This window comes from Carcharhinus amblyrhynchos, chromosome 3, assembly GCF_965287045.1.
Source record: "Carcharhinus amblyrhynchos chromosome 3, sCarAmb.v2.hapA, whole genome shotgun sequence".
NCBI lineage: Eukaryota > Metazoa > Chordata > Chondrichthyes > Carcharhiniformes > Carcharhinidae > Carcharhinus > Carcharhinus amblyrhynchos.
In genome coordinates, this window is record NC_137326.1 from 22,139,094 (window position 1) to 22,166,040 (window position 26,947).

The 26,947-nt window shown below is 42.7% G+C and overlaps 1 protein-coding gene across 2 annotated transcripts in view; it reads left to right on the plus strand.

Moving 5' to 3' along the window:
• Window positions 1-26,947, plus strand: part of syn2b (synapsin IIb) — a 348,709-nt gene that overhangs the window by 311,272 nt on the left and 10,490 nt on the right. For both annotated transcript variants that reach the window (XM_080182020.1, XM_080182025.1), the window contains exons 10-11: window positions 18,629-18,778; window positions 19,748-19,814. In XM_080182020.1, coding sequence (XP_080038146.1) covers window positions 18,629-18,778; window positions 19,748-19,814 — 217 coding nt within the window. The remainder of the gene's footprint in view (window positions 1-18,628; window positions 18,779-19,747; window positions 19,815-26,947) is intronic.

Consider the following 26,947-nt stretch of genomic DNA (forward strand, 5'->3'; position numbering starts at 1 on the left):
GAAGGGCTAGATGGCCTACTCCTGCTCCTATTTCTTATGTTCTTATGTTCTTATATACCACAACCAACACATTCTTCTTTTATTTGCGTGGGTTTCCTCTGGGTTCTCTGGTTTCCTCCCACAGTCCAAAGATGTGCAGGTTAGGTTGATTGGCCATGCTAAAATTGTCCCTTAGTGTCCTGAGATGCATAGGTTAGAGGGATTAGTGGGTAAAATATGTAGGGATGTGGGGGTGGGCCTGGATGGGAGTGTGGTTGGTGCAGGCTCAATGGGCCGAATGGCCTCTTTCTGTACTCTAGATATTCTATGTTTAACCAAAAGAGATTGCACTCCCTCTCGGTCCAGCTATGATGTGACCAAATGCAGTGTTAAAAGCAGTCAATGCTCAATATCTTGGCAGCAGTCATGATGTCTTCATTCTGCAGCAGACGGCGGCACCATCTGCACCTAAGTCACCCGGACAAGCAAAAAGGTGGTTGTGGACAACAAGGGTTACCCTTAAAGACCTGGGTAAGGGCTTTAAGGGTAACTTAAAGTTCCTATGTGCAACACATGTTTCAATGGCCAGCATATATCCAACACAGACTACGCTGCCACTGGAAGTGTGATCAGCGTAGATCATTGTGGTGCTAAACCCAACGCTTAAACAGCCTGGCCCGCACTTCAGAAACATTACAGTACCTGGCAAAATGCATGCCAAGATTTGCAGTGGCTTGTTGCATGCTGCACGATCTTGACGCTGTCCTTGCCACTAGCTAGAGAGTGACCAGTTAAGGAGCAGCATCAGGAGGAGAAGCAGGAAGGGTAGGAGAAAGAGGAAGAGGAAGAGAGGAAGCACTCAACACACCGTCTTTCAGGTCCACAAACTACTCTGTAAGCTGCAATATCAGTAAATTCAACTCCAATTCCCCATTCACCAGCAGTCCCACGCTCTACCTTCCCTCTATTACTGACCAATTTGTTCCCCTTGAACACAAGGCAAAAATAAAAGCCAACACAAAATAAACATTCCAAGCCAAATCTAAGAACCAAATTGTGCACATATTACCACAAGCGTCAACCAATCATCCTGCTGTGTGCCTTTGCCTGTCAGTATCGAAGCTGGTGGCTGCTAGTGTGAGAGCTTGTGGTAGTGTTTCTTCTTTACCAATGCCTTTCTACTATCTCTTCCATCACCCCCTGACCAGGTCTCACTTCTTGGGTATCTGAAAGGAGAAAGACACAAAGGTGAGGTTGTGGTGAAGTTAGATAGGAGGGAGGAGATGTAAGAGCTGCAGGCTTACACTGCCCAGAACCGGTAAATAAGAGACAGTAGGAATATTGAATTTAGCCATTGAAGAGTTTTGTATTATAATGCTGGCGTAGAATTCTATTGATTGAATTAGGCGAGTTAATCATTCCTTGTGTTCAACTTTATATGAAATTGAGCCATTTATTGGTTTTTGTCTGCATTATCTCGGGAAGCATTTGTTCAGTCCACCTTACAGAGTAACGAATATCTGGTTTGGGTTGGAAGAGTTATTATGGTTATTCATAGAATCTTTACAGTGCAGAAGGAGGCCAATAGGCCCATCAAGTCAGCACTGACCACAATCCCACCCAGGCCCTATTCCTGTAACCCCACATATTTACCCTGCTAATCCCCTGACACTAGGGTCAATTTAGCATGGCCAATCAACTTAACCCGCACATTTTGTGGACTGTGGGAGGAAACTAGAGCACTTGGAGGAAACCCAGACAGGGAGAAAGTGCAAACTCCTCACAGACAGTGATGCAAGACCAGAATTGAACCCATGTCCCTGGTGCTGTGTGGCAGCAGTGCTAACCCATTGTGCCTCCCAAATTCCCTGGGTCATGTTATTATGCAAGTAAATAAAAGGCAATGTGAGTCGATGCCTTAAAAAGGAAATCAGACTGTATAAAAGAATGACTAATACCAGTGAACCAGGGGAAAGATTTACAACAAAACTGAATTCATAACAGCTAGATTGAGAAATTTAATATGTATTACTACTTGGAATTTTATAGTGGACATTTGGAGCTGGAAGGAAAATAAAATTTCAGTCACTATTGTCAGGCTTTATTTTCAATGAGCTTTTAAGCAGCAGGTTCAATAAACTTAGAAGGAACTGAAAACATGACAGCTGGAGGAGAAAGGAAAATTGGACTTCATATCGTAAAATCGCAGGACTGAAAATGATGCAATTTTTTTTTAAAAGACCAAACAGCTTGTAATTCCATCTATTGTAATAGGAAACAGCATTACCTATCACATTGTACAATTCATTTAGCCAACGAGATGGGGTAACAATGGTCGTATATCACAAAAAAATGCAATCTTTACCCTCTTTCAACGTAGCAAGTGATCATTCCTTAAACTGAAGATATGCATCCATCAACCTTATATATTACTCTACATAGAACATAGAATGTTACAGCACAGTTCAGGCCCTTCAGCCCTCAATGTTGTGATGAGCTATGTCCAATCCCAAGATCAAGCTATCCCCTCCCTATAATTCTGGAGTGCTTCTTGTGCCTATCCAATAACCGTCTGAAAGTTCCTAAAAGTGTCTGACTCCACTATCACAGCAGGCAGTCTGTTCCACACCCCATCCACTCCCTGGGTGAAGAATCTACCTCGGACATCCCTCCTATATCTCCCACCATGAACCTTATCGTTATGCCCCCCAGTAACAGCCTCATCCACCTGAGGAAATAGTCTCTGCATGTCCACTCTATCAATCCCTCTCATCATCTAATAAACCTCTATTAAGTCGCCTCTCATCCTTCTCCACTCCAAAGAGAAAAGCCCCAGCTCCCTCAACCTTTCCTCATAAGAACTACCCTCCAAACCAGGCAGCCTCTTGGTGAATCTCCTCTGCACTCTCTCCAATGCTTCCACATCCTTCTTATAATGAGGTGACCAGAACTGAACACAATATTCCAAATGTGGTCTCACCAACATCCAGTATAGTTGCAGCATAACCCCATGGCTCTTAAACTCAAACCCCCTGTTAATACACGCTAACATAATATAAGCCTTCTTCATGGCTCTATCCACTTGAGTGGCAACCTTCAGAGATCTGTGGATATGAACCCCAAGATCTCTCTGTTCCTCCACATTCCTTACAACCCTGCCGTTGACGCTGTAATCCGCATTTAAGTTTGTCCGACCAAAATGAATCACCTCACACTTATCAGGGTTAAGCTCCATCTGCCACTTTTTGGCCCAGCTCTGCATCCTATCAATGTCTCTTTGCAGCTTACAAGAGCCCTCACTTCATCCACTACTCCACCAATCTTGGTGTCGTCAGCAAATTTACTAACCCACCCTTCAGCCCCTTCTTCCAAGTCGTTGATAAAAGTCACAAAAAGCAGAGGACCCAGCACTGACCCCTGTGGTACACCGCTGGTAACTGGCCTCCAATCTGAAAATTTTCCCTCCACCACCACCCTCTGTCTTCTATGAGACAGCCAGTTACTTATCCAATTGGCCAAATTTCCTTTTATCCAACTCCTCCTTATCTTCTTCATGAGCCTACCATGGGGAACCTTATCAAACGCCTTACTAAAATCCATATATACGACATCTACTGCTCTACCTTCATCCACACACTTAGTTACCTCCTCAAAGAATTCAATCAAATTTGTGAGGCAGGACTTACCCCTCACGAAACCATGCTGACTATCCCGGATTAAACTGAATCTTTCCAAATGGTCATAAATCCTATCTCTCAAGACCCTTTCCATTAACTTCCTGACCACCGAAGTAAGACTAACTGGCCTATAATTACCAGGGTCATTCCTATTTCCTTTCTTGAAAAGAGGAACAACATTTGCCATTCTCCAGTCCTCTGGCACTATCCCTGTGGACAGTGAGGACCCAAAAATCAAAGCTGAAGGCTCCACAATCTCATCTCTTGCCTCCCAAAGTATCCTAGGATGTATCCCATCTGGCCCAGGGGACTTATCCACCCTCAGGTTTTTTTAAAATTGCTAATACATCATCCCTCAGAACATCTACCTCCTCCATCCTATCATCTATATCACGCACTCCTCCTCAAAAACATGGCCCCTCTCCTTAGTGAACACTGAAGAAAAGTATTCATTCAATGCCTCACCTATCTCTTCTGACTCCATGCACAAGTTCCCACTACTATCCTTGACTGGCCCTGTTTTTTTGTTACTTTTCTTTATTTATTCCATATGAGAAACTGCCAACAAAATCTAGAATGAAGATTGATTCACATATTTAAAGTATGTTGCTGTTTGCTTTCATTAGCTTTCTGAATCAATTTATCAAAGAATCTCTTTGCAAATTTAGATTTTGGGGGTGGCACGGTGCACAGTGGTTAGCACTACGGCCTCACAGCGCCAGGAAGCCGGGTTCAAATCTCGCCTCAGGTGACTGTCTATGTGGAGTTTGCACGTACTCCCCGTGTCTGCGTGTGTTTCTTCCGGGTGCTCTGGTTTCTTCCCACACTCCAAAGATATGCAGGTTAGGTGGATTGGCTATGCTAAATTGCCCCTTAACGTCAGGGGGATTAGGAGGATAAATATATGGGGATGGGATCTGGGTGGGATTGTTGTCGGTGCAGGCTTGATGGGCCAAATGACCTCCTTCTGTAGATTCTAGGATTATATGGTTTTAGGGAGATTAATTGGATGTTGTTCAAATGGACACTGGAATCATCTGTTCATTTATGTGCTTGCAGTGTACAGCCGGAGCTAAGATTGCTGTTGAATGGCTGCATGCCTGTGTAGAGAGCACAGAATCATGAGGGGCTAGCACAGTTTGTACCAACATTACAAATCTGACACACTGCTCAATACACTGCACTCCATCTCTCACCTGCTAATAATCTCCATCAGTCATGACCCATACCTAATGCTCATAACTTCACTTTACCCTCACACCCTACCATCTATTCACCCATGTCCTTGGGGGTGTTCCACATGCATCGTACATGCTTTGGAGAAGAAGCAAGATGGAATGAGGATGGGGAAAGGGATGAGCATGAAACAGAGGAGCAAATTTCCCCATTCCCCCTCGTAGCGGGTGAGGGGCGGACCATGGAAAGGTCCATTGACTTTGGGTGGGATTTTGTAGTTTCGGGGCAAGTGCAGGCGGAAAATCCCACCCAAAGTATGTGGAATCCGGTGTGAAAGGAGTGCTTGGAGGAGCTTTGAGTTGTGCACGTGTTAGAATGTGAAAGGAGAATGTGTGTGATGTCAAGAGAACAGAATGAGAGGTATGCATGTTTGAAATTAGAAGGAGAAAGATGTGTCCTCCAAATATGCTGAACAATGTGATGATGGAGGAGAGGGAATTGATTAGAGTAGGGAGGGTGAGTGGAAGGAGTGACAGCATGTCGTGTTGAGATAGATAGAGGGGTAGAAATTCACCTTGGATAGTTGCATAAAATGGACAGTTTTGCATTGACTGCCTCTTATCCACCCTGCCTGATCTTCAGTTGCACTGATGTCTGTGGTATTCAGTGGGAACATGTAACAGGCAGCTGATGCCATTCCCCCTGATCTGCAAAAGCGCCCAAGAGAATTTTATGTTTATACAGCCTCAGAGAATGAAATATTGCTTTCATAGTTTTGTTTCCACTTTGAGTAGATCTCAGGAGATCTTCCAACCATTGTGTGCTGAGAATGAGATTGTTTTGACTGCACAAGTCGTCTATCATATTAAATTTGAGGCCTGGGTATTAAAATTGCCTAGTTGGCACACTGATAGTGTCCTAGATACTTACCTTTTTCTTGTGCTCCCACCTGCAGGGTGGCAAGTTGGATTTTCCGGGGCCTGCCCATAATTCAGCCTTTTGTTAGATTTTCCCAGGCTGTGTTCTGTCCCGGATTTCTGATGTCTCTGCAGGCCTTATCCTCTACATGCACGGGCATGGCAGTTCCTCAGCTCCTCTTTGGGGCTTTCCAAGTGGGTGCCTGGGCGGGGGTAGATCTGTCAGGTGGCGGCATCAGAATCGGGGTGGGTGACATGCTGTTCTTTTTTCGTCAACCCACCTTCCAAAACGTACAGGTTCACCAGCCCCCACCACCATATCTTTCACTCTCTAGGCTTCACCAGCACACACGGCAAATTGTCCCTTTTTTTTCATACAGAGTCGGTCATCCTCTGCCCAATTCACACCCTGCTTAACTCAAAGACAGTTTTATCCATGCAACAATACCCACTGAAATTTGTAATCATTAATTTGATCATGGAAAAGTTTTACTAAATGTTTGCTCAGGTGATAAACTTTGAACAGTATCATGAGTCACTCAGTAACTCAGTGATAATGCTCTTTTGTAAAGTGGTACAGTGGTTAGCACTGCTGCCTGGTAGTGCCAAGGACCCGGGTTCAATTCCAGCCTCGGGTGACTGTCTGCTTGGAGTTCACACATTCTCCCCGTGTCTACATGGGTTTCCTCCAGGTGCTCCAGTTTCCTCCCACAGTCCAAAGATGTGAGGGTTAGGTTGATTGGCTGTGTAAATTGTCCCATAGTATCAGGGGGACTAGCAAGGTAAAGATTTGGAGTTATGAGAATAGGGTGGGATGGTTGTCAATGCAGGCTCAATGGGCCAAATGGCCTCCTCCTGCACTGTAGGTATTCTAAAACTGCAATGGAAAGTGTGTGCAATAGCTAGTATAGTGTTTGCTTCAGTTTGGTTTATACTTGCTGCTTCTATTTCAATTTTTGAAATCACCACAGGAAATGTAATATTAAAGTTAATTTTACACAAAACTGGAACACTGCAATCGCTCCCTAAATTAATAGTCACTGACATTCTGAAAAGATTGAATTTCTCCGTGAAGAATGAAGAAACACTTTTCACAGCATGTTTTGAACAATGTAGAAGGGTTCTCATGGAAACCATTGCATTGAGTTGATCATGGTGAGTCTCACCATTGTCCACAGGCAATGGTGAAGGTATAATCAATTTAATACTAGTTTCACAGAGTTTAAAGAAAATTAAAGAGGTACTCTCCTGAAGCTTCACAGTAGTCTTGTTGAAATTATCATCCCTATTTGTAAATATTTACATGTGCTGTTTGTGAATATTTTCATATTTCTCAAATTATTATGGCTGTTAAGTATTGTCGAAAGGTTATTTTACTTAAGTGTTATTACACAGAAAAGCAAGAGTTCAGGCGTTGAAATAGAAGAGGTCATAGCCACTGTATGAAGACTAAATTATGGATATTTCTCCACAGTGAAATACAAGCAGAGGCAATATTTAGGTGTTATAAAATATTTAAAACATTTCAAATGTCTATTTCGTTTTTACTCACAAACTGCAATTATATTACGATAAATCAATTCTCTACTGCAAATTATTGTAATTAATTCTTTTCCTCATGATTTTTCCTCATTTTGTATTCATAATTTGCAGATTCGCAGGAGTCATTGACTTTAAATAGATTAGGTTAGATTTCTGCGCTGCGTTAAAGCATTGTCCAGCTGAACACAGAAGGATATAGGGCAGGGAGGGACACATGTCAGTAATGGAACCCATCCAATTATCCATCCATAATCAAGGGAAAATCGTGTGGTCACCATTACAGGTGTCATCCTTCCCACCTAATTAAACTTCTTCTGCTCTTCCCAACCAGCAAAGATCAAAATCTATGCCACTGGGCTCTGCAAAATATATGATTACACATATTGCAAAGCAGTTTCTACTGAACAGCTTGTGTTTCGCGTCATGAGGCTGATTTTCATGCCTGGCATAGCTTGGTCAGCGTGGGTCTATTCCACCCACCCAGTCAGCTCAGGATCCGTCTAATTTCCTTGGCCAGGCCCCATTTGATTGGAATCGAAGAGCTACAGCTGCCAATAGCACCTCTTACTGAGAGCTTGCAAACTGAGAGGGCAGGAAATCTAGTCTGGCAGCTACTATTTAAAAGCAGCCTTTATCTCCTTTATGGCAGTTTTACCTTTCAATGGAGGAATAATGACAAGCAATTTTCTGAAACAGCAGGCAGGGCCTTCAGATTCTCTGCGTGGAGTGTTTATAGGCCAAGGTGGTAGCAGAAAGGAGGCCTTCTTTTCCATCTGTGGGTGATGGGCACCTGTTCAAATTTCTCAGCTGCAAAGATGTGCAGGTTAGGTGGATTAGCTATGTTAGATTGCCGCTTAGTGTCCAAAGGTGTGTAGGTTAAGTGGATTAGCCATGTTAAATTGTCCCTTAGTATCCAAAGATGTGTAAATTAGGTGGATTAGCCATAGGAAATGCACAGGGTTACGGGGATAGGCTGGAGGGAAGGACACGGGCAAGAGAGTCAGTGCTGACTTGATGGGCTGGAATGTTTCTGCACTGTTGGAATTCTGTGGTTCAATAGAGAGAGATGGCAGAGTAGGTTAATCCCGGCAGCTTTGCTTTCAGCATCAGGCTGCAGTGCCAGAAGGAAATAGAGGAATCACCAGAACTGCTCAGTGAAGACACCTCTTTGTTACTCATACTTTCTCTGTAACCATGCTCCACCCCTTCTAATGTCTCTTCCGACAGATCTGTGTCAATTTTCGTTTGATAATGCTTTTCTGAATACTTTCCTACGTTAAAAGCACCATACACACACAAGTTAATATTTTTTGATTTGCTTTTTATTTTGTTATTGTCATTTAGCCTTGTCACTGTCAACCCTTCTCTCTCTCCCACTTAAATATTTCTCCTCCAAACAAATCCACCCTTTCTGCTTGCAGTCAGATCCTCCACATCTGCTCCTTTACCCTCTTTGACAGAATTGTTGCTACTTCACTTTGTCATGCACACGATTCTAATCTGATTTAGACACCTTCAGAACGGCCACTTTTTGCAGAATAAACTAATCATACAACAGAGAAGAGAATAAAAAAGCAAAAGGAGATCCTCTTTCAATTTGCATTCCAATACCAATGGAAGGAATGGCCATTAATATCATTGGCAGCAAGAGAGAATCAAGCATTGGAGATAGCTAGATTTGAGGCCATTTCCTGTAGCTGTTCGGGTATCTTCCTTTTCTATTCCTACTTAACTTTCTCACATACATTTAGCGTGACAATCTGGCAGTGCATTCCATTAGAGTTCTGGTTGATTGCTGTTATATGACATGAATCTGACCCTCTCCACCTCTTGATGTCAATCGGATATCTCACACTGCAGGCATGCAGTATGAGGCAATAACCCTTCCAATGATGTACCATCACTTACTTCCAAGTGCTAGCTTAAAAGTTGACACTTTGTGGTGGGTTAGAGGAGTTTACAGTAGGTGCTTCATCGGCCACACCTCAGCAGAAGCAACTGAAGATGGAACGGACCATCCAGAAAACAGCTCACTGAAAGAAAAGTTTCCATCCATTGAAGTGAGCAGAGATTTTAAAAGAAAAATATGTTCTGTGGAGCAGCAATTTCTAATTGAATTGTTGAGGAAGTGGGATGGGTGAACCTGCCAGGGGAGCTTCCAAACTGTATCAAATAATGTAATCAAATAAAATTAGAAAATAAAGATAATCACAAATTTCTTTGGGATTTTGGCATGAATTGACTATCAGCTGTCCATCATGCAACATACATTTGTCTCAATGAATACTGGGCCCTCCCTGTAGGAGTCTGTGGCACTAGCAATCATTTCATAAAATCACTACAGTGCAAAAGAGGCCCATCAAGTGCAGAGGTCCCTTTTAAATTTTAAGTTGGTCCATCGAGTCTGCCCTGAGTGTTTGATAGAATATCTTACCAAGGCCCTCTCCCCGACCCTAGAACCCCATACATTTGTTATGGCTATCCATCGAACCTACACATCTTGGGACACTAAGGGACAATTTAGCATGGCCACTTGACCTATCCCATACATTTTGGACTATCGGAGGAAATCGGAGCACCCAGAGGAAACCCACACAGGCATGGGAAGAACGTGCAAACTCCACACAGACAGCCACCCACGGCCAGAACTGAACCCGGACCCTGGAGCTGTGAAGCAGCAGCAGTGCTAATCACTGTGCCACCAAACCACCCCCATTTGTGAGAATCCACAAGGTCTTTTATGCAAAAATGAACAATGGATTTTCCCTTTAGTTGATGAGGAAGTTACATGATTATGGGGGTGGAGATGAAAAGGAATTATGTAAAGCACAACTGGTACTATGCACGCAATAAAAAAAGTTCAACAAACAATAGAACTAATTCCTGGGTCAATGATTACTTTAAAATATGGATCTTAACTGGTTGGTACAACAATTGATTGTTTGGTCTTTCTCCTTGAACCCATTTCAACTCTGTGCAGATAACATGTGCTGTGTACTTACAATTTAAAAGGGACTTCTGTAAAGACTTGGGCTTTTAACAACTTTATTTGGCTAGACAGAAAAATAAGTACTTTTCTTGATTTGATTTATTATTCTCATATTTATTGGGTTCCAGTGAAAAGTATTGTTTCTTGCGTTCAATCAGACAAAAACAGACCATTCATAGAGTACACAGGGCAGAAGAAAAGGAGAGGGTGCAGAATATAGTGTTGGAGTTAAAGATAGGCTGCAGATAAAGGTCAGCTTAATATATAATAGGTATATTCAAAAGTCTGATGGCAGCAGGAAAGAAATTGTTCTTGAATCGGTTGGTACATGATCTCAGAATTGTTATCTTTTTCCTGATGGAAAAAGGTGGAAGAGAGTGTGTTCCAGGTGCATGGAATCCTTGATTATGTTGGCCACACCAAGCTGTGATACATCCGGAAAGGTGAGAGTCGTAGTGGATATGAGTGGCATGGAGGCACCGTGGCCAGCACTGCCACCTCATGTTGCCAGGGACCCAGGTTCAACTCCAGCCTTGGGTCACCGTCTGTGTGGAGTTTGCATATTCTTCCCTTGTCTGCATGGGTTTCCTCAAAGTGCTCCGGTTTCCTCCCACAATCCAAAAGATGTGCGGGTTAGGTTGATTGGCCATGCTAAATTGACCCTAGTGTCAGGGGATTAATAGGGTAAATATGTGGGGTTATGGGAATAGGGCTTGGGTAGGATCATGGTCAGTATAGACTTGATGGGCTGAAGGCCTCCTTCTGCACTGTGGGATTCCATGATTCTATAATAACACATCTGGGGGTGTCTATACTACAGGTATAAAAACTCTGGACTTAATCATCCCTCCTGTTTTGCACAGACTAGAAGACCAATTCAAAAGGGTTTCAGTTGGATTGAGCTTTCCTACATTCTCATTGAGTGGTGGGAAAATGGCGTTACAAGCTGTAGCATTCATGCAATGGGAAGGGAGCAGGTTGTCACGCCTCGGGAAGGGACCATGCCTGGGCTTTCAGCAGTCCCTCAACCGATGACCATCCTAGATCTAGGGAGTGAGCTGAGCCATACCAATCTGGCATCCATTGATATTTGCAATCTGCAAGCCTAAGCTCCGTGGTCACAAGCATCGTAAGAGTCATTTTCCAAAAGTTCAGGAATGCGGTACCCATTTTTCAGGTGTGAACCACCTCCTTAGTGTCAAGTAGAGTGGACAGGGAGCACAATCTAAGGAGCTGAAAGCTCAACATCTGTCATATTGGCAAAGACCAAAAAACTGAGGTGGTGTCCTTGCCTGAAACATTCTTCAGACCTTTCTCGTGCAAATAAGAGGCCTAATGACTGTTTGAGGCCTCTCTGCAATATTGTTTATCCCCTGAGTTCGCTGATGCTCCTTCAGAAACATATTATATGTATGTACATGACAAAGGTCTGAAGAATGTTTCAGGCAAGGACACCACCTCAGTTTTTTGGTCTTTGCCAATATGACAGATGTTGAGCTTTCAGCTCCTTAGATTGTGCTCCCTGTCCACTCTACTGGACACTAAGGAGGTGGTTCACACCTGAAAAATGGGTACCGCATTCCTGAACTTTTGGAAAATGACTCTTATGATGCTTGTGATCCTTAGTGTCCCAGGATGTGTAGAATAGCAAGGTATATATATATCAGCCTACCGGCTGTTCTTAGAGAAGCCCTTGCTGACCAGGACCAATGACGTAAGATTTTAAAATGTACTCATCAGAACATGGAGCTAAAGTGTTCCTTATAACCACACATTTAAAGGACATGGGCCATTGCTGTTCTCTGATCAAAATCACCACCATTACCTTCATAGAATTCATTGAAGATATGCAGAGTTAGGTTGATTGGCCATACTAAATTGACCTTCCTGTCAGAGGGGATTAGCAGGGTAAATATGTGGGATTATGGGAATAGGGCCCGAGTGGGATTGTGGTCAGTGCAGACCCTAAGGGGTTAATGGCCTCCTTCTGCACTGAACGGATTGTATGATTCTACCTCTGCCTCTAACCAGCTACTCAAATTCATCCACCCACCTGCCCACTTCTACCTCCTGAACTGCTTGCCTAACTTCAACACACAGATACACACACACCGACACACACACACACACACACACACACACACACAGACACACACACACACACACAATGCACACACACACAGACACACACACACCATGCGCATGCACGCGCGCACACACACACAGACACACACACACACAGACACACACACACACAGACACACACACACACAGACACACACACACACCATGCGCATGCACGCGCGCACACACACACAGACACACACACACACAGACACACACACACACAGACACACACACACACAGACACACACACACACACAGACACACACACACACAGACACACACCATATCTGAGTCACTCCCTAGCCACTGCCAGCCTCACAGCAGTCCCAGCCTCCATTCTGTTTTGCCAGCTCACTGGCTTGTTGAAAATGAGGCCTGAACTCCAATTCCAGGCCCCTCCTTTCAGGTACAGAGAGGTTCAGTGTGCTCACCTGAAGAACCATCTTGGAGCAAATCAGATTAATGAAGTGAAAGTATAAGCTAGGCATGGAAGAACTCACACCCACGGGATATTTAATGTGCGGCATGGTAGCACAGTGGTTAGCACTGCTGCATCACAGCACCAGGGACCTGGGTTCAATTCCTGGCTTGGGTCACTGTGTGGGGAGAATGCACATTCTCACTGTGTTTGCGAGTTTCCTCCCACAGTCCAAAGATGTGCGGATTACGTTGGTTGGCCATATTAAATTGCCCCTTAGTGTCCCAGGATATGTAGCTTAGCAAGGTAAATATATGGGGACAGGGCCTGGGTGAGATTGTTGCTGGTGCAGACTCAATGGGCCGAATGGCCTCCTTCTGCACTGTAGGATTCTATGTTCTATTCTAATACTGTCACTTGTACAAGGTGTGAAAAATATAATACATTTTTACAGCTTTGTATATAACGGAGTGTTTCTGTAGTCACCAATGACTGTAGTTGACATGCGTATCACTATTGTCTTTGGATGATACTGATTACTTTGAGGGAAGAAGGACTCTGAGAAACTTGACATGACAGCCAATGAACTTCTGTGAAAGAGATCTGACTGCAGGAAGTTATGAAGAGCTCACAGTTCATGAAGACCATGGTGTCATTCAAAGGAGTCCTCAGGACATTTTGGGTACATTCAGGGCTCCTGAGAATCATGCAATTGGTAAGAATCTCAAAGCTTTCTCCTAGTGCTTCTGGGTGTGCACAGGGAAAGAAGCAGATATGTTGCTACCCTGCTGTTCTGATGTTGGGGAAGTACTGAACTAGGATTCACAGTCTAAGAATAAGGGGTAAGCCATTCAGGAGTGAGATGAAGAAGAACTCCTTCACTCAGAGAGATATGAACCTGTGGAATTCGCTACCACAGAAAGCTGTTGGGTCCAGTTCATTAGATACGTTCAAGAGGAAGCTGGACGTAGACCTTGCGGCTAAAGGAATCAAGGGGTGTGGAGAGAAAGCGGGAACGGGAGACTGAAAGTGCATGATCAGCCATGATCATATTGAATGGTAGTGCAGGCTCAGAGGGCCGAATGGCCTACTCCTGCACTTATTTGCTCTGTTCTTCAACGTTTTTTGCTGTTGTCAGTCCTCCTCTTATCAGAACAGAATTTCCAGGAGGACCACCATGAAGAAAAGAGTGCCTATCCTGGAGTTTCTTAATAGTTGGAAATATATTATAGCCAGTGGAAGAGGTGGTTAGGAATAGAAATACTAATTGGAACACTGTAGAAAAATGCATTTGACCTGATAGGAGCTGAAAATCTATCTAAATGTCACTGCAAGTTGATGCTTCCTGACTTGTATTGTAATTATTTTTGGATGAAATAAGATGGAAATGCATCAGTGGATTAAAATTTGCCGAGATCTATAAAACTCCGGCTATTTCTGCCTAAATCAAAATCCAGTGACACTGGACAACCAGCAAGAAGTCAGCAGTTCTGATTTATTTAAAATTGCTCTCTTACTGCTGTCTTGTTTCTAGTAAACAACAACAACTTGCATTTACATAGTGTTTTAATATGGTAGAAATGTAGCAAGGTGCTTCACAGGAGCAATTGTTAAACAAGACTAGATACTGAGTCACAAAAGGAGCTATCAAGACAGGTGGCCAAAAGCTTGGCAAAAGAGGTATTGTAATGACTTCAATCAGGTCATTGAGATTGACCTATTGGAGTATGAACTCCCTGATTAAGGACTCAATTGATGGGCCAATCAGGGAGTCTTTTCCTTGCATTTAACCAGGATTGTCAGTTCCTCTGGCACTCCTGAAGGTAGACGGCTGACGCTTTAGCACTCGGTACTCCTGTTGGAATTGTAAATAAAGGGATTTTGGTGAAGGAAGTTCTGCCTCCAAAGACTTATTTCTGGTATCTTTTAAATAACTTCTCAAAGGAGAGAGTGGTGGAGGGAAGGATATTTGAGGTCTGTTGGAGGCAGGACTGGAAACAAGTAGGTTTGGAGTTTCACACCATCTGTGGGAATGCATACCTGTCTTGCCAGCACTATCCCACCCTCGAGTCATTTTCAAGAACAGCTACTCGCACCCACTGGAATTTTCCATTTGACAGGTGGACTCTACATTGTAGAATGCCAGCAAGGAGTGGAGTGAGGGAGAAATGCTTAATCTCGTTACGGACTCAGTCTGTAGCTGCCATGGCTGTTAGGCCACAGCTGTGCTACTTGCCATCCAGTGGAATATTTGCCCCTCCATGAACATGGCTAAGCATCTGGTGTCTTTTTTAACTTAAATTTTACCATCTTCTGTCTATCTTATTGTTGAAAAAACATACTATATTTGTAAAAGATCTGAAAGAACATTACAAACATTTCAAAGTACAATAATATTCAGTTTTTTACATAAATCATGTTGCCCTCTGAGGTGCTTCAATACAATCAAAAAAATTACAGACATTTCAAAATTGTCATCTTGTCCCTTTTTCTTTATTTTCCATTCTTAAAAGTTACAAAGCCAATGCACAGAGTGGATCAGGCAGATCCAAATCCATCTCTTTGCTTGCTCCAAAAATCAAAATCAAATATAATTCATGGTCCCCACATGTGAGACACACAGGTTGAGAAGAAAAGGCATTGCACCCACCTTGGGCTTAATCTGCTACATTTTATCATCTTCTCTCTATTATGTTCTCTCTGATGTTTTCCCTTTCTTGTTCTCTCCCTCTCTAGCAGTCTCCCTTTCACTGTAGGAATCAGCAGCTCCCACCTAGGACTGCCAGTTTGTCATTTTGCAGTTAGGTATCAAATTTTGTCTACTTGCCCTGCAGCCTCGGGAGTTCCCCCCATAATTATTCAGATGGTAAACGCACTCTCTTACTATTAATTGGCCAATCTTGCAAAAGCTGTTGTTAGGTGACTATTCTTGACAAGGTGCAAGTCCGGGACCCACATTCGATCCCAACATCCAAATTAGAAAATCCAACCCAGTGAACTGGAAAGGTTTTGATTTGATTTATTATTGTCACATGTATTAACATTTGTGAAAAGTATTGTTCCTTGCACACTACACAGACAAAACATATCATTCATAGAGAAGAAAAGGAAAGAGTGCAGAATGTAGTGTTACAGTCATAGCCAGGGTGTAGAGAAAGATCAACTTAATGCAAAGTAGGTCCATTCAAAAGTCTGACAGCAGCAGGGAAGAAGCTGTACTTGAATCAGTTGGTACATGACCTCAGACTTTTGTGTTTTTTTCCCGTCAGAAGAAGGTGGAAGAGAGAATGTCTGGGATGTGTGGGGTCCTTAATTATGCTGGCTGCTTTGCCAAGCAACAGAAAGTGCAGACAGAGGCAATGGATGAGAGGCTAGTTTGCGTGATGGATTGGGATACATTCACAACTTTTTATAGTTTCTTGCAGTCTTGGGCAGAGCAGGAGCCATTCCAAGCTGTGATGCAACCAGAAAGAATGCTTTCTATAGTGCAAAAGTTGGTGGGAGTTGTAGCTGACTTGCCTAATTTCCTTAGTCTTCGGAGAAATTAGAGGCTTTCTTAACTATAATGTCAACATGGGGGGACTAGGACAGACTGTTGGTGATCTGGACACCTAAAGTCCTGAAGCTCTCAACCATTTCTACTTTGTCCCTGTTAATGTAAACAGGTAGTTGGCTGTCTAACATTTTAAATATTGGAACTGAAAATAAGATTTTAGATGGGATTTTCGTGGAGAAGGTGGAAAGTTTGAATTGGGAAATACCTCTATCAACAAACCGCCTCCTTTAAAACGGCCACCACCTGCCATATTTTTATTCTGGAGAGACAGAGGCAGGAAGGATTCAGCCCCGCAAGCAGTAAAGGAGGTGAACAGATAACCAGGACGGCAGGGTCAAATACCCACCTCTGTTTACTGGGATATCAGCCCAGTTTTCATGAAGAAAGTCAACACTTCAAACTCCTATCCCTCACCCACTCCACATGTCCTCTCCATGCCACTCATAACCCCTTCATGCTCCCATAAGTTCCTCATATTCTCCATGTCATCTCCATGCCCCCCCATATATCCTCATTGTCCCTCATATTTCCCACAACACTGCTGTGCACCCCAACCCCTATGTATTCTCCATAGCTACTCACCCAGTATCGACAATGGGCAAACTTCAGGAGCCTGTCTTTGAAATGAAAAAAAAACTTCTACCTGTCAATCAAACACACTTCATACATAACAACTCCCATTGATAAAACCCATCGAAAAAATTAAATGTGGTACAGTGGTTTGCACTGCTGCCTCATAGCTCCAGGGACTCTGGTTCAATTCCAGCCTCACGTGACTGTCTTTGTGGAGTTTGTACATTCTCCCCATGTCTGCACGGGTTTTCTCTGCTTTTCTCCTACACTCCAAACCTGTGCAGGTTAGATGGATTGGCCATGTTAAATCATTCCTTAGTGTCAGGAGGATTAGTGGAACAAATACGTGGGGTTAAGGGAATAGGGTTTAGGTGGGATTGTGGTCTGTGCAGGCTGAATGGGTTAAGTGACCTCTTTCTGCACTGTAGGGATTCAATGATTCTGTTCTGCAATCCTGACTATCAAATCCCCAAAATCACCTTTTTCATCACATCTTGTGCCGCTCAGACACTTTAATCAGCCAGGGTGGAAGTCATGCCCACCTAGAGCTGCCTGCCAGTAGAGACTGACAACACTTCTGTATTCAGCAGTGCCCTCAGGAAGGAAGGGGCCCCAGACCAAGGAGGGGTACAGTTGAGTGATGACAGGAAGTTGTTCGCAGGATGGGGGTCATGGGGACGGAGGCTCAGCAGCAAGGGCAAGAACTGGCTTTCTGCAGCATCCCCTTCCTGATACTAGATTCCTTTGAAAGAGGAATCACCTGGGAGCCCACAAGCAAACTTATTAGGCTTTGCTGCATAGTAAGTTCTCCATCAACCGCTGGGTTAATACCAGTAGTGGTGGGGTTTTTAAAAATTCATTCATGGCAATGGGGGGCATTGGTGGCTAGGTCAGCATTTATTGCCCAACACTAATTGTCCCCAAGAAGGTGGCGATGATGTATCTTCTTGAACTGCTGCAGTCCATGTGGTGTAGATACACCCACAGTGCTATGAGAGAGGAATTGGCTGCGGGATGGGCAAGCCATTAATGGTTCATCCCATCGTGGACTTAATTGGGATGGACGCAAGGAAGTCCCCACCCACCACCCTTCTGCCCAATTAAGTGCCCCTTTATCACCAAGCTAACCATGAAGACAGCACAAGATTCCATCCTCTGTCATTACCATAGCTTGTGTCGGTGGTACCAATCTGAGTTTATATGAAATGATCTGAACTCATAGAATAGCAATAGTAAAAAGGTATAACTGAAGTTCTGTGCAAAGGAAGCTGACAGCATATAACCACCTAATCACATTGAATTGCATATGAAAAGAGTACCACACTAAGTTGGAATGTAAATGGAAGCTGCACTTCTATAGCCTTACATTGGCCTGGCTTTGCTTATAATGATGATGTGGAGATGCCGGCATTGGACTGGGGTAAGCACAGTAAGAAGTCTCACAACATCAAGGTCACCTGAAGAAGGAGCGACACTCTGAAAGCTTGTGCTACCAAATAAACCTGTTGGACTTTAACCTGGTGTTGTGAGACTACTTACTTTGCTTATAGTGGACAGGCTCTAGCTTAAACAGTTCAATCAAAGAAATCAATTATGTTGTTTTACCAGGATTTGTATTAGAATGAAACCATTTCTCACCAGCAAAGCAGGTACAACTTTATGATTTTTTTACAGGTCATGGACTGTACAATGCCATTAATTGGAGAGCACCAGGCTGAAGACAGAGAACTTCTAACTGAACTAGTTTTAGCCAAAATGAACAAACTGATACCAAGGACACCTATTCCATCACCTCAGAGACCTGCTGCCACACAACAACCACAGGCAAGCAAAACAGAAAAAAATATTCATTTATCCATGTGCTTACCCTTTTTATTGTGCATATTTGAATTGCAAAACATGTTTAAATCTTTCAGCAATATTTGTTCCTCTGGAAGTAATGTGATAATATTGCACTATAAGGTGTCAGTAATGTTTTGTACCTCAATGTAATCTAACTCCAATTTACCTCCTTTCAAAGCGACCAGGCACAATATTACGTTAGTTAGATTAATGTTAAAGTTATGTTTAATGCGAATGTTTCCTTTGATCATTCGTGGAAAGGGCTGGAATGTAAAAGCAGAATTCTTTACAACAATATTACAGTATGCACAGCAATGGTTAAATTTTCCATCCACAGCCTGATTTTATAACGTACCTTTCACAATGCCATTCTGACTATAGCCGCAAACATTTCCAAGTTCAACAAAACTAACAATATCGTCAGCATTCTCCTTTCAAACAACAACAATATACGGCATTTAAACTGTGCTGGCAGTAGCATTTACGCATTTAAGATAGAAGAAGCTGAACTAAGTGCCATCTTGTTATATCTATTCGCTCTGACTGTGGCTTAAGTGTTCCGCTGTTGCAATCGCTTAACAGCTCATGTGGCCCAAGGTGGCCCCAATTGTTGTCATGCTCAATTTAGTAGCTCTTCACGATAATGGGGGTGGGTGAAGTGGATTCAAACAAAGCCATAAGAACCTTTATATGTGAAAACATAATTTGCCAGAGTGAACTGTTTGCTTTTTTTTCTCAAATGCAAGTTTTGAACAGTTATTCTGAACCTACCAATTTAGTGATTAAATGTGCTGATTATAAACATGTCACCATTGTCTGAAGTATTTCATTTATAACCAACAGGTAAGTGGTGAGTAGCCACTGGTGGTACAGCTGAACTCCTTAGGTCAATACTACCAATGCGAGTAGAAAATACCAGAGTTAATTTGGATTCAACATTTTCTTTTGCAGGGTGGAAGTTTGAAGGAGACACAGACACAGCCAGGCTCATTCCCTCAGCAGCGACCACCACCACAAGGTTGTTTACAGTATATTCTCGACTGTAATGGCGTTGCAGTAGGACCAAAACAAGTCCAGGCTTCCTAAAACAAATAAAAGGATGGCGATTTTTGCTAAAAAAGAAAAGATTTTCTGCGCAACTTTTGGCAGTGTTTCAGTGCTGACCTGGACTGTGTTTTTCTATGCAGTGTCAATTGTACTGTCTTATGTTTATTTGTCATTGTTTGTGCTCGTAATTGATGGCTATGTTTTACTGTACATTTTGTGACCTTGGGACTGCAGTTTAAGCTACAGTGTTGTAAACAGTACACACAACTGTGCCTATACAGAGTCCAGTGCTGCTGTCATTCAATGGCTAGATATGGTGTTTCAAAGTATTTTATGTTGTGAGGTGAATAGTTTCAGAGTTAATCCTTTGCTTTTACCACATGCTACTTGTTGTTCTGCATGGGAATTAATGGAACAGGTAAAGATCATTAAAAGCTTCAATTTTATATTATTAATTTATGAGTTAATTCGTAGCATTTTTATTTTTGTGCCAATGAGCCAATAATATTTTTAGTCTTTTAACGTTTTTTCTTAGTTCCTGCAGCAAGGAAGGCAACTATGTCTGTCTATCTCTCCCACACAATGAAGACATTTTAAGTTTAATGAATCGATTTTGTTTTGGAATGCTTTAGAGAAAATCTAGTCTAGAGAGTAACTTGAGCAAAGGATGACACCAGCAGCTCAACAGAGGCATTACAAGGCAATATTAACCTTGGATAAATGTTATATGTTCTTGTACTTATTTGATTAGAGCCTATTTTTTGTTGTCCCCCCTCCCGTTAATGATAAGTTTGTCAAGAAATGTTCTCAGATTTGGCCATCCTTCAGTATCTCACTCCATTGGCCAATGTTGTTTTAAACCTTGTTATTATTGGTTGAGCTATTTGTCAACGTGAAACAACCCAATGAAGTAAGTCCAAGCCTGCTGTTGTCCAAACCTGCTGCTGTCCAATAGCTATACGTGCACACTTCCAAACAATTCTCCCCTCACTAGCCTCGGGACATTAAAGTGCAATTATAGCACTTGTACAATTTGGATGTAGTCAACTAATTCAGCACAAAGTGGGGATTGAGCTTGGATCTTCCTGTTATTAACATTTCTATACATTTATTTATCTGTTCAGCCACTTGTAAATTTAATAAAAGGTTCAGGGAATTATTGCAAAAGAGTCAGGAATTTAATTTTCTGAATGCAAAATGTGCACATATCAGGGAAGGAATGACAGACTGGGTCTCTTTTAATTTGGAAACAGATGGCTGAAGGGTGACCTAATAGAGGTATGTAAAATAACAAAAGGTTTTGATAAGGTAGGCAGGGAGAATATTTCGTCTTGTGGAGAAAAGCATAAACTAGAGGCCATCAACATGAGGACATAAGAACAAGAAATAAGAGGAAGCCAATTAAAGTTTATTTATTCATGTCACAAGTAGGTTTACATTAACACTGCAATGAAGTTACTGTGAAAATCCCCGAGTCGCCACACTCCGGCACCTGTTCAGGCGCACTGAAGGAGAATTTAGCGCTGCCAATCCACCTAACCTACATGTCTTTCGGACTGTGGGAGGAAATCAGAGCACCTGGAGGAAACCCATGCAGACACGGGGAGAGTGTGCAGTCTCCACACAAACAGTGACCCAAGCTGAGAATCGAACTCAGGTCCCTGGCGCTGTGAGGCAGCAGTGCTAACCACTGCCACCGAATTGAATCATGGCTGATTTGATTGTAGCCTTACTTCCACTTTTCTGCTTGCCCCCCTCCCATAACCTTTGACTCCCGTGTAGATCAAAAATCTGACTAACTCAGCCTTTTAATTGACACAGCCTCCACTGCCCTCTGGAGTGGAGAATTACATCACCAACCCTGTGACAGAACAAATTACTACTGATCACTGTCTTAAAATCCCCTTATTTTGAAACTGTGCCCCCATTTCTAGATTCCCTTATGAGGGGAAACATCACCTCAGCATCTACTCTGCAAAGCCCCCTCAAAATTTTACACGTTTCGGTAAGATCGCCTCTCATCTTTCTAAACTCCAATGAGTATAGGTACATCCTGCTCAACCTTCCTTCATAAAACAACTTCATCATCCCAGGAATCAAGCTAGTGAACCTTCTCTGAACTGCCTCCACTGCAAGTATATCCTTGTTTAACTAAGGAGACCAAAACAAGATGTAGTGCTCCATGTGTGGTCTGACCAATGCCCTGTAAAGCTGGAGCAAGATTTCCCTATTTTTGTATCCATCCTCCTTATAATGAAGGATAACATTCTATTTGCCTTCTTAATTACTTGCTGTTCCTGCATGTTGACTTTTAGTGGTTCATACATAGGAGCAACAGATCCCTCTTACCACAGCATTCTGCAGTCTCTTGTCATATAAATAATAGCTTGCTTCAGAGAGTCACCAAGAAATCCAATACGGAATTAAGAAGAAGCTTTTATGTTGGTGAGGACTCGCTACCACGGGGAATGGCTGAAGCAATAGATGCACTTAAAGAGAAACTTGACAGGCATTATGAAGGAGAAAGGAATAGTGGGTTACAATGATAGATTTAGGTGAAGAAAGAGGCTCATATGGAGCATAATAACAATACAGCACTGGAACAGGCCCTTCAGCCCATCAAGCCTGTGCTAATACAGTTTCTATCCCTCTATTCGCCTTCCATTCATGTGACGGTCAAGATACATCTTGAACATTGCTAGCATACCTGCTTCCATCACGTCCACTATCAGTGCATTCCTGGCACCCATCATCACTCCGCATGTATCCCCTAAACTTACCATCTCTCACCTTAAACTGTGCCTCTTGCAGTCGACCCTTCCACCCTGGGAAAAAGCCTCTGACTATTCACCCTATCTATGGCTCTCATAGTTTTGTAGATTTCTATCGACCACCACTCAGCCTTTGTCTTTCCAGTGAAAACAATCCAAGTTTATCCAACCTCTCCTCATATCTAAAACCCTCCAGATAAGGCAATATCCTGGTGAACCTTCTTTGCACCCTCTCCAAAGCATCCATGTCCTTCTGGTAGCGTGGCAATCAGTGCTGCACACAATATCCCAAACGCGGTCAAAATAAAGTTTTACACAGTTATAACATAACTTGCCAACTTTTATACTTGATGCCCTGGCCGATGGAGGCAAGCACACTGTATGTCTTCTTGACCACCTTATCCACCTATGTTGCCACTTTCAGGGATCCGTGGACCTGTACGCCCAGATTCCTCTGTATGTTAATACTTCTAAGGGTTCTACCATTTACTGTATAATTTGCACCTGAATTTGATCTTCCAAAATGCATCATCTCACATTTGTCTGGATTAAATTCCGTCTGCCATTTCTCTGCCCAAGTCTGCAATCTATCTACATCCTGAACTCTAAGCCTCATAAGCTCTGGGATAGATTGGATGGGCCTTTTTCTGTGCTGTATATCCTATGTAATCCAATCTAATGAATCCATAAACTTCAGATTTTCAGTTTACAAACAGATTAGCTATAATTTATTAGGAAAATTATATAATTAATACCAATTGGATTATCAATTACATTATTCTGATATTTTCAACTGTTAAGTCCCAACGGATGAGACACAATTGGGCAGATGGAATAAGCAATCTGTGCAAAATTTAGGAAGAACCTATAAGCCAAAGAGTATATGGATTTTTCTCAGGGGTGAACGACATAGATTATGTTAGCTTCTGTTTGTACCACATGTTAAAACTTAGATTTCACAACTAATGTTGTACTTTTTACGAGAACTTGGCAGCTAGAGCCAGGGTCACTGAAACTATAGTCATTTGATGTTCTGGTGCCAACGAGATGTTTTGTATTCAAGCTTTTATTTTGATTAAGCCTGTGCATATTTTCCTGATTGCACCTTAATATTGATAGGAGTGCTTCTACGCTTTAGTAATGGGTCTATAGCAAGATATTAAAAGAGAAACTATGGGCCATATTTGCATCTGTGCAATAAAGAGTTACATACCCTAATTTCCCAATGGATTTTTGAAACCTGAAAATAATTCAGTCTGAAACTAAATAGATCACCAAGAAACAGGTTTTGTTCCTTTACAAATAATGTTATTTTTTTAAAGACAAAGGTTATATTCTCTAGTGATTATGCTAAAGTGAAGGCATTAGCACTTACAAATACCAATATGTATGGTTCTCATAGACGTTACATCAACAAGTTGTGTAGCATACTAATTTCCAGATGTTGACACTTGTGGAAACACATTGGCCCCTAAACTCCTGACTCCTCCGTGTCGGATTTGGGGGAGTACCCAAAAGATGTTCTGGAGGATCCCTCTCGCAGATTCCCATGGAAGGGTTTACCTGGCAATTCTCCAGAAGCGCTACCTTCCCCTGGACAATTGCGTTGCACTGCGCTGGGAACCATCCGACAAAGCTAACTTTGGATGGTTTTACCAGTGATATGTGAATAGTTACTCTGAAAGAGTTAGAAGAAAGAAAAACATTTCCAACTTCAGTGTAATTATCTTAAAGACCCAGCCTGAGCTCTGCTCGAGACACATTCCCCGTCCCCACCACCCCCAGTAGGCCCACCCACACCTCTCCACCCATTTGACATCTAAGCACCCCAATCCCACAGTGTATACCAACGGCATGGAATTTCTCACTCAACCTGACCCCCCCAAACCCAGCTGCCCCCAATGCCCCAATCCAACGTGACCCCCACTCCTCTGGACCTGCACCCCCTCCCGACTCGACCCCTCCAGTGACCCGACTGCCCACAACCTGACCCATAACACCCCTAGTGTCCAAATTTTCTGCATCCTCCTGATGTCCGAAGCATCACATTTGCTTATCTTTGATACTTACCTTCTTCCTGGCCTGTTATTTTCAGTGGGACGTCTAAACTCACCTGCTTTACAGCAACTAATACCGTAAAAAACAGACACATCCTCCTTTACTCCACTTCTTTTGGACTTCAATGCTGGATGCAGCGACCCATTGCGTTGCCTGAATTTCACCCACCTGAGTCAGCAAGGTTGGGTGAGACTGATGCTTCAGAGTTTAAGCTCAGGTAAATCAGTACAGAGTGGCCACCCACCTCTAATTATCTCTCCAATCTCTAATAATGCCCCTGCATGTCTGGATCCACAGGGCAGAGTGAATAGAATTCATACGATCAAAATGCATTGGAGACAGCCAAGATTACATGATGTAGCATAAATCAGCTTATTTTTGTACTAAAATAGCAAAATAAAAATATTGTAAAATAGCGAAATGATAAATGAAATACCAATTCAAGAATCATCTGCAGAATCTAAGTCCTTGCAGTTTAAAAATCAAAGCTCACTGTCTGCCTTTGGCACTCTCACCAGCCCCCCCCCACAACCCACATGCTAAAAATGTAAATTGCTTTGAGCACAGAGGATCCAAGTTCCCTTCCAGATACCAAAAACCAAATGACCCATTTTCAAATAATCCAAGACTTCATGGTGAAAATCCAGCATTCTTATGCTAAAAGCCCAACCCCTTCAAAAATTAAAAAAATCCATATCCCTGTAAGATAAAAATCCAAGCCTGATACATTAAAAATCCACTCCTCACATATTAAAATTGTAATTCCTTACACAGTAATCCAGCCTGCATATAATACAGATTTAATCTTCATATATTAAAACTCCAAACCTTATACACTAAAATCCAAACACAGAAACCATGGACAGAATGCTCTGGCCTCCCAGCCGCATGTTTCCCACCGGTGAGAGATGGCGCGTTGTTTGCTAACAATGGGATTCTCTGGTCGCGACGCTGTCAATGGGAATTCCCATTGATGTCACTCCCACGCCAGTGGGAAACCCATGGGCAGGGATGTGCTGCCACCAGGACTGGAGAATCCCACTGGTGTGAATGGCCAAAGAACTCTGACCTGTACCTTTCGCTCTTCACCCCTCTCATTGTCTGCAACTTCTTCATCTGCTCCAGCACCACTTTTTCCTCCTGACATTTATAATGACCCCTCTGTTATCACCAGTGCTGCCTTGCCACCCTTCACACTTAAGCTGCACAAATCACTGATATGTCAGCTATGTCCACTGATAACCAGGAAGCCATTCACTACATGCACTATTTGAAATCTTGGTCACTCCCTGGGTCCAGAAAGCTAATAACATTATGTTCACCATGACTGTAGGAGATGTGAATGTACAAATGTGTTTCCAATCTAGAGTAGTACACACTGAGAATGCACACTGGAATACTAAGAATGGAGATACCACGCATTTAAATAAATGGAAAATCACGTTGGCTGTACAGTGGGTGTACAATTCTCAACACCCAATATGCAATATTCAGACACAGCATGTACTTTTCTAAGCTATGCGTGTGAAAATGTATTCTTGCATTAACTTTATTGAACACACAACAGGCTACAGGTTACAGACCACTTAAGCAAGAAACCTAGCATTTCTCCCATATGGCTCATCTGCAAAAATGCAAGTTCCAGATTTAGAACTGCAATGCTCATATACTGAAACATATTCTGGAAAACAAGATTTAAACTGCATTTCCAATTTTACAGGCTTGACTAGACATGTTCCACATATATTTAACCTCAACTTCAGTGATTTACGGAAAAGAAAGAGGGAAAGGCTAATCAAAAGTTCAGAATCCCTGCAGTACAGAAGGAAGACATTCGGCCCATTGAGTCTGTACCAACCATTATCCCACCCAGGCCCTATTCCCATAACCCCACACATTTACCCTGCAAATCTCCTGACACTAGGGTCAATACAGCATGACCAACTAACCTAACCCACACATCTTTGGACTGTGGGAGGAAACCAGAGCATTCGGAGGAAACCCATGCAGAAAGTGCAAACTCTACACAGACAGTGACCCGAGGCCGGAATTGAACCTGGGTCCCTAGTGCTGTGAGGCAGCAGTGCTAACCATTGTGCTACCGTGCCACCCTAACTTATTTTCAAACAACCCGCTAAGGAAAAGAATATCTGTTGATCAGTTTTTGATTTCTTCATCAACATTGCTTGTATGGACTTGTGTGACAAACACAAGAGAATGGCACAGTGGCATAGTTGATAGCACTGCTGCCTCACAGCACCAGGAACCTAGGTTT